Source organism: Biomphalaria glabrata, chromosome 14, assembly GCF_947242115.1.
Source record: "Biomphalaria glabrata chromosome 14, xgBioGlab47.1, whole genome shotgun sequence".
Taxonomy (NCBI): Eukaryota; Metazoa; Mollusca; class Gastropoda; family Planorbidae; genus Biomphalaria; species Biomphalaria glabrata.
In genome coordinates this window covers 16,376,683-16,388,733 of record NC_074724.1, presented here as the reverse complement: position 1 = coordinate 16,388,733, position 12,051 = coordinate 16,376,683, and the positions used below count along the sequence as shown (strand labels likewise).

The 12,051-nt window shown below is 36.5% G+C and overlaps 1 protein-coding gene across 1 annotated transcript in view; it reads left to right on the top strand.

Moving 5' to 3' along the window:
* Positions 1–7,335, top strand: part of LOC106062657 (neural cell adhesion molecule 1-like) — a 132,988-nt gene extending 125,653 nt beyond the window's left edge. The window contains exons 17-18 of the mRNA XM_056009819.1: positions 3,499–3,565; positions 6,889–7,335. Coding sequence (XP_055865794.1) covers positions 3,499–3,565; positions 6,889–6,909 — 88 coding nt within the window. The 3' untranslated portion in view covers positions 6,910–7,335. The remainder of the gene's footprint in view (positions 1–3,498; positions 3,566–6,888) is intronic.
* The last annotated feature ends 4,716 nt before the right edge of the window (positions 7,336–12,051 follow it).

Below are 12,051 nucleotides of genomic sequence, written 5' to 3'. Positions count from 1 at the left end.
TAGCGGCCCCCGAAAGGGGAAAAGACGCTATTTGTTTTGTGCGAAATGTCTGTCCGTCTGACCGTCTGTCCGTCTGTCCGTCCGTCCCGTTTAGATCTCGTAAACTAGAAAAGATATTGAAAATCCGACATCACAATATTTTAGACCATTCAAAGTTCTGATGCAACGGCTACTTTTTTTTCTGAAAGCGAAAAATCTAATTTTTAAAATTAGTTATGCAAGCAGTTTGTTAAGAGAAAAAGCTAATTAGTATGCATTATAAGTTAGACCTAAATTAAAACGAATAGTAATCTTATAAACTTTATTTTCGTGAACTTATTCTTTATTGAGGATCACCGTTTTATTTTGAGCGTTCGAATAAGAGATTGGTCCTTTTCAAAACAATTACATCAATTATAAGACTTCAGTTACGCCAGGAGAGTCGCGGTAGCTGAGCGGTAAAGCGCTTGGCTTCTGAACCGGGGGCCCCGGGTTCGAATCCTGGTAAGACTGGGATTTTCAACTTCGGAATCCTTAGGCGCCTCTGAGTCCACCCAGCTCCAACGGGTACCTGATATTAGTGGGGAAAAGTAAAGGCGGTAGGTCGTTGTGCTGGCTACATGACACACTCGTTAACCGTAGGCCACAAAAACAGATGAACTTTACATTATCTGCCCTATAGACCACAAGGTCTGAAAGGGGAACTAGTTAGGCCAGGTTCACATCTAACTTTGCATTCACTTGCACCTATCCTTTGATCTGCTGTACCGTTGGGGCACTACACAAGATCTGTCAACCTTCTTTCTCCATTCTTATTTGTCTTTGATATAATTTCATTTGGATGTTCTTTCTGAAAATATTGAAGCCTGCCTGGGTGGACCACTTCGGGGGCCGATTTTGAGTTTGTGTTTCCACACAAACTGTCTTTGTAATCTTGTTTTATTTATTTATGTCTAAACATTTAGTTAGCCATTTTCTTGTAAGTGAAGAACAGAAGATATTGGTTCTGAGATTCAAAGTCTAATGATAACCTTTCAGTAAATAATTGATGTCAAGCAAATTAATACAACTTGATTTAATAAATACATTTTTACCGTAGGATTGCTTTCAAATGTGAGTACTTAGCAAACCCTACATCGTGCAAGACATTAGTAGATATTAATTGAATATATAATAAGTTTCAATTTCTTAGAAAAAAAGGTTTTCTGTCATGTATGATTTGATATCGGCAGGCTATTTTTAAGTGAAAATTAGATCAGTTAGAGTAGAAGTTTCCCTGCTGTTCGTGTCGATTTTTAAGAACTTCATATCGCGAGTGCATAAATCCTTATACAGTATTGTGGACGACTATCAGTTCTCCGGCCATCTGTTAGGTAATCATACCGATATGTTATGGTAGTTGACTTTCTGGCATTTTATGAAGGTAGCAAAGCCAGTCAAGGTCTCTGTTGCTAATAATACAGAAGATGTCCTGTTCTTCGTTGCACTTTATCATTGGTAATTTCACCACCACCTTATTTTATAGATCCGTCTTAGGCATCGGATGTGGAAGCTATATAGCTTACTTTTTCCAGCCACGAGAAAGTTGACCTTGGTTCATTTCCGCTAAGCAAAGTGCTCATCACAGATCCTGTAGACTAAGGCTTTCGTATTTTTGGTCAGCAAGGTATTGCCCCACAATTTTTTCTGCTATCATTACATGGTGCCATTCATTGCTTTGGCTATCCAGTTGTTAATATCTTTATCCAGCAGTGAATTGTTGTACATGATTGAGCCTAGAGAGCGAAAATAGTCATCAATGTCGAATATTTGACCATTAATGGCTACAAGAGGTGCAGTAATTGTGTTCTGGACTTGTATTTAAGTCTTGCTTTGACTAATATTCAATCAAAACTTCTGGCAAGCAGCAGACAGCTGAGTAGTAGAGTCAGCCACAATAGCTACATCATCAGCATAGAGGAATGTCACGATAAGTACCTTCTTAATTTGTGTTTTAGCCTTCAACCTTAATACATTAAAGAGTTTTTACAGAGGATCTTGTATGGAGAAATACACCTTCGTTGATGTTGCTGTCAGCATAATGCATGAGAAGAATATGCTAAACAGAGCAGGTGTGTGCACACATCACTGCTTGACACCACTGCTAACATCAAAAAGTGATGACTGGACTCCATTGAATGTACAATTTGTTTTTTTGATGAAATAGCTTAAGAAACTTCAGTAGCTTGAAAGAACAACCTATTTTTCTTAGGAGTTTTAAAAGGCACTTTTGATGACCTTGTCAAAGACTTTAGTCAGTTCTCTGAATTTCTCCTGCAGTAGTTGTAGAAAGGAGATCATGTAATGGTGGATCTGCACTCCTAAAACCACATTGAGACTTTGGGTTTACCCTAGAAGCTATCACTTGAAGCCTGGATAGTGCCACATACAAAGATTTTGCCAACCTTGCTGAGGACAAAAAATACCTCTATAAATGTTGCAGCCACTCCGATCTATTTTGTTCTTATATATTGTGACTAGATCTATATTTTTTCGTCACGCATGTTCTGTGGAACATGACCTTGTTTCCAGCAGCGGCAGAGGAGATTATATAGTTCAGGGAGCAGAAGTGATTGATTGACTTTAACTTCTTCCGCTGGAATGCCAGAACTCACTGGAGATTTTCTATTTTCATACATGTGAGTGCAATTTAGTGCCCCATTAATAAGGTGAAGATGACTTCTGATTAAAAGATTGAACTGAAGCTGTTAGTCGCTTCCCAGTGATCGAATCCCCTAGACGGCTATCACCATCAGCCTGGGCAATCCCTATATTTAGGCGGTTTATGGCACGTGACTTAGAAATGTAGTGATTTGTACAATATAGAGGACAACTAATAAGTCAAGACACCCATAGGACTACCATTGTTTTGTTTTATTTAGTTTATACTCTAGTTGACAAAGGTGAGTGAGAAGAAGTGTGACTGTGATATGTAGAGGTTGACAAACACTCACTTTCATGCACAATCCTTCACGCAGTCTATGTTGCTCTCATGGTAACAGAAAGCTCCCTATAAATACGTATATATATATGTATAGGTCTCTCCAGCACTGTCAATAAGCAAATAAGTTAACTTCAAATACATAGTCTAAGACTAGTTATTTAAAATTGAGTTGGCAAGTAATTTTAGTTAACATGCCTAATTTCAGATACATTTATTTCTAACTATATGAATTAAAAAACAGTATCTGCATTAAAATTATTTTGTTGAATTCTTTAAAATATAAGGTGAATGGAATTGTATGCACTAAAGAGAGTAGGAAATATGATCAACATATGCCTCCATTTTAGCCCAACCACTATTTATAGTATAGAAGTACAACATAATTTGAGTTTCAGCTACACTAATACCATAAAATATAAGATTTGCCAATGTATCATAGGTGCTTAATATTGGTTTATAGTATTATGGTAAATGTTTGTTTGTCGTACTTTTAATATTTATTTCTATTATTTAAAATGTTTTTATCTCTTTAACAGTGAAGCTGATAATTTTTGGCCCACCTCCTTCGACACAAGCCCTCAAAAGATAACATCAAAAGCTTCAGTAAGTGTTAACGCATTATCTCTATATATCTCGATGGCAACAGATTTATTTGAAAAGGTGGTGCGAGTGTTACAGTAGCAGAGATATTAACGTGTGTACTTTATTTCACCTTTTCCTTGAATATCAAATAGGAATATAAGCTTATAAATAAATTGTAATTAAAATAAGAATTTAATATAAATAACATTACAATGCATTACCTGACTATAAAAAATATATACAGTTATATGGCTTCTACAAAATGCTGTAGTGTTTTACGTGCAAAAAAAAGGATACTCCGAAGTGTTTATATATTTTTCAAATCTATTTTTCATCATGAATCGATAGTATAAATCTATTGCAAATTATTTAAGCCTGGAAACCGCATGTAATTTTAAAAGAATCTCTCCACTTTGATGTAAAAAGGAATGTGAAACCTCAAAATGGTGGCCTTTTATTTTTAAAGGGAATCGTTATTTGAATTTGTTATTAATGTGTCTTATATATATTATGGTAAGTTCATTAAAAATAATTAAACAAATACAATTAGAAACTTTATTTGATTTATGCTATCTCTCATCGAGAGAAATGTCAAAAGACCTTAGCTATGTGGCTACAGCCTTAATCATCAGAATGTTTATGCAAAAATCAAGGAATAGTTTGTTTTTTTGGGGGGACTAATTAAAATTCGTTCTAAAGATGTATCCTCAATTGTAAATAAAAATAATGAACCATATTTTAAATTCAAGGGTATTTATGAGAGCAGTATTTCCTGGCCTACATATTTTTCCACCTATGATGCAAACTAAGCCGGTGTCTGACATGAGTCTATTTAAAAATTTCTTTTCGTCTCCTGCTTGTTGTCTTCTACAAGGGCTTTCGTATGGGCCTTAAATGTGTGCCCTGCAGTCTTTGTAAAAGCTCTCTAATTGTCTCTGTCAGAGATCGTCTGCTGCCAGCTACTTTCTTTAAGCTAATGAGAAGCCTTAGTTTATCTTTATAGCACTTCCAGAGGGGGTACCACTGTTACTCCTAAAGAGTGGTTTTTGGTCTGCACAATCCACAATCTAGTAGTGCAGACAAATGACTAACAGTATTTTACAAAACCGACTTGATTTAGGATTATAGTTGTAGATCACATTAGAATGTTGAAACTGCCCTGATGATGACCTGATGTCACATTACATATCTGTTATTTCATATAGTACTTTGAAAATAAAAGCCTTGCATTTATAATTGCTCAGTTAATGTTAAAATGTAGTTGGTGTTATTGTAACTAAATAAGATCCAATTATAACATTTTTTTCTAAATTATAAAACATATGTCACTTTTTTCATACTCTATAATGTTTCTCAAAATACGTGACCCACCCCCCTATCGTAACAAGCTCAAAAGCCTGTAATCATCTTGATCACGCGTCTTCCTGCATTATAAGCCTTCTCCCTTATCCAGCTAAAAAAAAGCCCGTTTCACCTTTTATAACCTTCCGAAATTTATGATCTTTTGGTCTCTGGCACACTTTACTCTTAGTAAGGAAAGAGAAAGTCACAAATTCAAAGTAAAGCTTTGGAAATGTTGTGAGGAATACATTAGGCTTTCGACACTATACGTTCGTAATTGGCTTGCTCAAAAGATGGTAATGATGTTTAGAATGAGACCTTAGTGTTGAATTAAAAAGTGAACGATGGTACGTCACTCGGGAGAAATGTAACCGTTGTGACGTCAGTGCTACGTAAGAAAGTACTCGCTAGACTCTCAGTCTTCTTTCAAAGATTGTTATGAAAATCTTGGTGCAGACGCTTATCCAGAAAGCCAGTCTGAAAGCTCCTGATTAATAGATGAAAGGACTTCATTTAATGTACCTATTTATTATTAGTATTAAAACTATTATTTTTATTTGACTAATTTTTAAATCTACATTATAACTACAACAGCTATTTTGTTTTTGATAAGCACAATGAAACCAACTTCGCGCCTGTTTGTCACCGCGCCAGAAGGTGGATGGAGGGCGCACCACAGTTTGAGAAACGCTGACTTTATAATTGAAACAACATTTTCAAAAGGCTACGTGCTTTATTCTAAACTGATCAAAATTGATGGTAGAACTAGATGTAGCATACAAAGTGGTCTTTTTAAATCGTCTATGTAATTATTTTATTGAGCTTTGTTATAACAAATTGACTCATCAACTCTTAACTATATTCATAATTGTTATCAGTAAAAGATTTTTCATTAGAAGCGCGATTATTCTTAATAACGCCAAAAAGCAATATGCCTAAATAAAGCACATTGCATCCGACATTGTGAATAATCAGATTCAAGATGAAATTTGTCACAGGATGAAATTAAGCATAATCAATATTCTGTATGAGCTTAAAAGTCTGATTACATGTTTGTGCACGTTATTTCTCTAAATCTTAATCTTGAATCAAGTCAAAATTCTGCACAATTATTTCTTGTACTTGACAAAACAAGCATCAATAAAGAAAATAATAACGAATCAATATAAAAATACAAAAAACAATTACTATTTAATTAATTTACCATAGAAATAATTTATTTAGTTTGGTATCTAACAAATAAAAGATCTCGAAATTCACATATATGAAGGAATAAGCTGAATCATTCCCCCTGTATAATCTGCGGCGAGAAGTAGGTCGTTGCTTAGAGATTTAAAACTAACATTAGATAATTATAATACGTAATTATAAAATCTTCTATTTTGTAAGCACATATCCAGCACTAATGTATTGGTTTGAGGAGGCTTCATCTCTCGAAGTCAAATTCAAGCCGTACAATTGGTAAAAGTATGTCTGATCGCACACATTTATTATTGAGTCTAGATCAGTGATGTGTAAACTACAGACCAGGAATAGGCTTACCTTGACCCGCGACATGCATTATATTGAGTCTAGATCAGTGATGTGTAAACTACAGACCAGGAATAGGCTTACCTTGACCCGCGACATATATTAAATTGAGTCTAGATCAGTGATGTGTAAACTACAGACCAGGAATAGGCTTACCTTGACCCGCGACATGCATTATATTGAGTCTAGATCAGTGATGTGTAAACTACAGACCAGGAATAGGCTTACCTTGACCCGCGACATGCATTATATTGAGTCTAGATCAGTGATGTGTAAACTAAAGACCAGGAATATGCTTACCTTGACCCGCATAAGTTTTATCATGACGATTAAAATAACAGATTCCAATCACAATGTAAAAGTTTTTAATACCATTGAAGTAATATTGAACATTTCTATTTCTTTAACTCACTAAAATGTGTTGCTTAGAAGTTTTATAAGAAGCCTTAACTAAATGTTGATATTTGTTTAAGCACCACTCGGATTATGTCTAACTCCAATGGGCACCTTGCTTTCTTTGTGCTGACAACATCAAGATGACACTCTAACCGTGGGTCTAAGAAACACGGAACCTATATAACATCTGCTCCATTGATCTCAAAATCCCGTTGTTGTTTTTTTATTGAATTAAAACATATTAAATATAATTATTGTATGCCAAATGAAATAATATAAAATGCCAAATAAAAAAAAACAGAGCTGATTCTAAATGTGTTTCGTAAATAAATGGATGTGGAAGTACTTTTTAATCATTTTAATTTTAATTGCTATTAAACTTTAGCTGTTTTTAAGAGCGTTATTACACTAGAACCTTTCTTTAAAAAACATGACACATTTATTCATTAGGGTATTTCACAACCAAACATTACACTTTTGTATGTATCCGAAATTGAGAGACGAAATAAAAGATGTCGAACGTGTCTAAAAAGAAACAGTAGGCAAGCAATTTTTTTTATTTGAAAATTGTTAGAAAGCTGCTAGTCATTCAATTCATTGCAATGTTCAATATTGCTAATAAAAAGAAATAAAACACACTCTGTCAGAACATTGTTAAACATTTGTTTGATTCAAGTTTGCGAAGCAAATTAAAATATGGAATGTCCATTAAAGTTATCCTTAAAGTTTAATAACACTAAGCTCTTCTTCAGTTATACCGATAAAAAAAAATCTTGTTAAAGCATATTTATTATCCTTAATGAGAAAGGTTAAAAATGGATTAAATAGATAAAACTGTTGTGTCCAATGATACGAAAAATGAGTGTTAATAGTGGATGCATCAAACTTTGCTAGACTCAGATAATACAGAGTTTGGTAAGACAGGAAGCTCACCACAGTAACCAAAATGGAGGTCTACAAGTCATGCGTGCTAAGCACGCTTCTGTACGGTAGTGAGTCGCGGACTAATCCAAAACTAAACTCATTCCACTTGCGCTGCCTTGCAAGTCGCATGGCAAGAGAGAGTGTGTAATACTGAGATCCTTGCGCTAACGGAACTTGCCGGCATCTTTACAGTCCTCAGACAACGCCCAAAAGTCAATCTCTACGGGCAACTGGCCTCTTGCTAAAGAAAAACTGGTCGACCCCACATTTGTTACGTGGATGTAATCAAACGGGACGACTAGACAGTGAACATTGATACTGACCATTGGGAAGACATAGCCCTAGACCGCACTACTTGAAGAGAGATGGTGACTAAGAAAGCTATGGACAATGAAAAAAAAAACATGGGCCTCAACTATGAAAGAATAGTGTGTTATACAAAAGAAATAAGGCCAGCTCCTCTACCACCAAAGCGAAAGCCACCTTAACCTGCGATACATGTTGACGGGAATGTCTCTCCAAAGATAGGGCTCCACAGTCATATGAAAAACTGTTCTACGAGATGAACCTTAATCATTACGAATAAGGGAACAGTAATAGTGAAGCTCGCCTAGTGTGGATTGTATATTATCGTATATTGTGATTTATTGTTTAGTGTGGAATTAATATTTTTATACATTGTGGGTTGTATAGCTCGATAGATCCCTAGCTTTGTATTTGTGGTGATCCAGACCTTGGCGAAACGCAGGTCGATTTCATTATCGATCTTTCCGTTTTTGGAGAGTGTGCTGTCAAGATATGTGAATTTGTCCACTGCTTTTATATCATGTCCATTTATCTTGATGCTGGGATCCGAGTAGGCTTTCCCTGGAGCAGGCAAATATTAGAATTGTGTTAATGGTAAGGCCAAAGTCTGAGCATGCTCTTGAGAAGTCACTAACGATGCTCTGCAGATCATTTTCAGAGCAAGCATTTAGGACACAGTCGTCAGCAAATAGCAAGTCCCTGATTACTGCTGATTTTATTTTTAATTTTGCTTTGAGCCGCCTCGGGTTAAAAAGGCCACCATCAAATCTATATGTTTTATTTAACCCGTTGTTTTCTCTATTATTGAATGCATCTGTCAGCATAGCAGAGAACATAACACTGAACAGTTTGTGTGCCTTGTTTTACCCAATTTGATATTTCGAAGGGCTCTGATGGTTCTCCACACGCGCCCTCATGCCATCATGAAATAGTCTCACCTTGGATATGAGTTTTTGTGGACTTCCATACTTTGACATAAGCTTTCTGAATCCTTCTCTGCTAACAGTGTCGAATGCTTTTGTTAGGTCTATATATATTTAAAGAGGCCAGCATTTTGTTCTTGGCATTTTTCCTGGAACTGCTTTACCGCAAAGATCATGTCAATGGTTCCACGCTCTTTACTAAAGCCGCACTGGCTTTCTGGTAGTAGACAATGCTCTTGGTATTGCATGAGCCGATTTAGTAGGATGCGAGAATTTTCCCAGCAATAGAGAGAAGAGATATCCACTGTGGTTGTCGCAGATTTGGCGGTTTTCTTTCGCTTGTATTGATGGACGATTGTGGCATCTTTAAAGACTTTTAGTATTGACTCTTGTTCCCACATAATTAAGAACAGCTAATGAAGTTTTTCAATCAGGGCTTATCCACCTATTTTGTAGATCTCTGTGAGAATGGAGTCAGCTCCTGAGGCTATTTTACTTGCGAGCTGTTAAATGGCAAGTTCGGTTTACTTTAGCATATGGGGGTCATCCATTTTTTCATTTATTACTACTTGCTGTAGCCTGTCTATGACCGCTTTATTTATAATGGAAGGTGTATTGAGAACCTTTTCAAAGTGTTTAGCCAGGCGTTTTAGGATTTCTTTCTTATCTGTCAATAGGATTATCCCATCAGAATTTAGTAGAGGGGATAAGCCTGACTTTGTTGGTCCATAGACGTCGTTTATTGCATGGAAGAACTTCTTCATGTCGTGCTCGTCAGCTAATTCCTGTTTTGTTGCCACTTTCTTGCTTAGCCAGGTATCTTACATTTGGCTTAACTGTATTTGCACATTTTACGGATGTTTGTAAATGGTTCTTTAGTGCAATGGGAGTTTGGGTGTTCAGATACAATTTATGGAGCTTGTGCTTTTCATCTAATAGTTTTCTGATATCAGTAGTGTTATCATCAAACCAGTCTTGATGCTTTCTCTCCATAGGTCCGATTATGCTTAATGCTTTGCTATGGATAGCATGTAGACGTCTCTTTAGTTGAATACGAATGTTTAGTTTCGTGATGATGAGGCGGTGGTCTGTTCCACATTATCTACCACAGCAAGATTTGGTGACACTTATGTCCTGACGGTCGGATTGTCTAGTGATGCGATAACAGTGTCTTGAGCGGGGGTGTATCCAGGAAGTTTTTCATTGGGAGACCGAATATTGTGTTTGTTATGAGCAGCTTGTGTTCAGCACAGGTCTGGAATAGTAGTAGTCCGTTGCTGTTGCACTGACCTATCCTGAATTCGCCTAAGACTCCTTTCAAGATGTGATGGTCAGAGCCGAATCTTGCGTTGACGTCACCGAGAGTGAGTAGCTTATGTTTTTGGAATATCAAGTATGGTGAAGTCTAGTTCTTCGTAGAACTTTGCTATGACATCATCTGGGTTGGTCATGGTGGATGCGTAACAGTTAACAATGAAAATGTGTTTCTTTCCGTTTTCTAAAGGCAGCTTTAGGGTCGTGAGCCTGTCACTACTTCCTTGAGGAGGTCCAACAAGTTTAGATACTATTGATGTTTTTATGGCAAAGCCGACTCCAGGTTCACGTCTTACTTCTATATTGAATCGCTGGCGCTCCTTGGCTACAAGTGCAGTTCGTCTTTGTGGTCTTTCAGATGTGTCATTGTCAAGTAGAGTGCGCACATTCCATGCACCTTTGGTAAAGGGACCTATCTTCGTCTTTTTCTTTGAATTTGTAGAAGCTGTAACATGCACAGCGGGAACACCCCGGAAACGGCTTTGACTAGCCGGCTAAACCAGGTAGAGGGTATCCAGCGTGTCCGTGACTCTCAGTACACTGAGGTTCTGTCAAACCTAGCATGTGAAGTCTGGACTTGGCGGCCTATGCAAAACGTCACAAAACTAGACACATCGGACAGCGTTTAGGTGTATTTACTTATTATTTACAAATGAAGGCGATCGCCCCCCCCCCCCCTGGATCCGCCAGTGCCACAGCAGGTGACTAGCTAGTGATCGTGAGTGAATGCGTGAGGTATTAGGATCAAGAATTGAATATTATATATATATGTATACGATAAAATAATTTTTTTTATATCGGTCCAATCAAATAATCAAATAGAAATCTATCTTCACTACAATTATATATATATGGATAAGTTCAATACACTCTCACTTATGTATTTCCCAGTACTACAATCAACATGTTTTCCTTCTTTCGGCAGGGGTGGGAGTGATTTTTTGGGTTTCTCTCCCTTGCATTTTATATTTATTTAGAATTACATTTTTGATTAGAAAGGTGACAAATAAATATATATGATTGTATGGAAATATCAATAAATGAACTAGAATGTTAAAGATAAGTGTTATATTATTTCAGAAAATACGCCAGGTCACCCACTTGGAGAATATTAGCGCAGGGAGTGAGGGTGCGTTCGTAATTAACCCCCCCCCCTTTCTGCTACTCGTTCCACAAGTGTGTTGTCTTTATTATTGCTCTGACACGCTTATTTTCGCAAACGCTCTACGCACAAATTAGGTCAGACATGCGCAGTGATTAGGTGGCAAATTACGAGTTAATGACTAATTGAACAGAAACAAAATACTATTCATACTTATTACGTGTTAGCGGGAAACCCCAATAATATTTGTTTATATTTCTTTGTAAACAACAGCCTTCTGTTTATAACTATATTCCAGTTTATCCGTTCTAACAATTTAAATAATGATCAACTTGCCCCTCCCTTTTATTTTCTGTTTATTACTTACTATTGGGTTGCAACCTCACGATCTATAGATCAAACATTGGAAGAGACTATTCAATTGGATATTCCCGAATCGGTATTGAACCATTTTGGGCGTGAACGAAGTTGCCAATCACAGATTTCAAACTAATTCAGGAGCAACTTATGAAAGATTCACAAGCGAGGGTCTCACAACTGAAAGAAACCGTTTAGAAATGTGTGTCTAGTTGAAATTGGTGGTTGCTACTTACAACATTCAGCCGGACATAAATGCACTCAAAGTGTCATCAACCTTATCCAAGTCATTGTTTAAATTATTTATTATTACA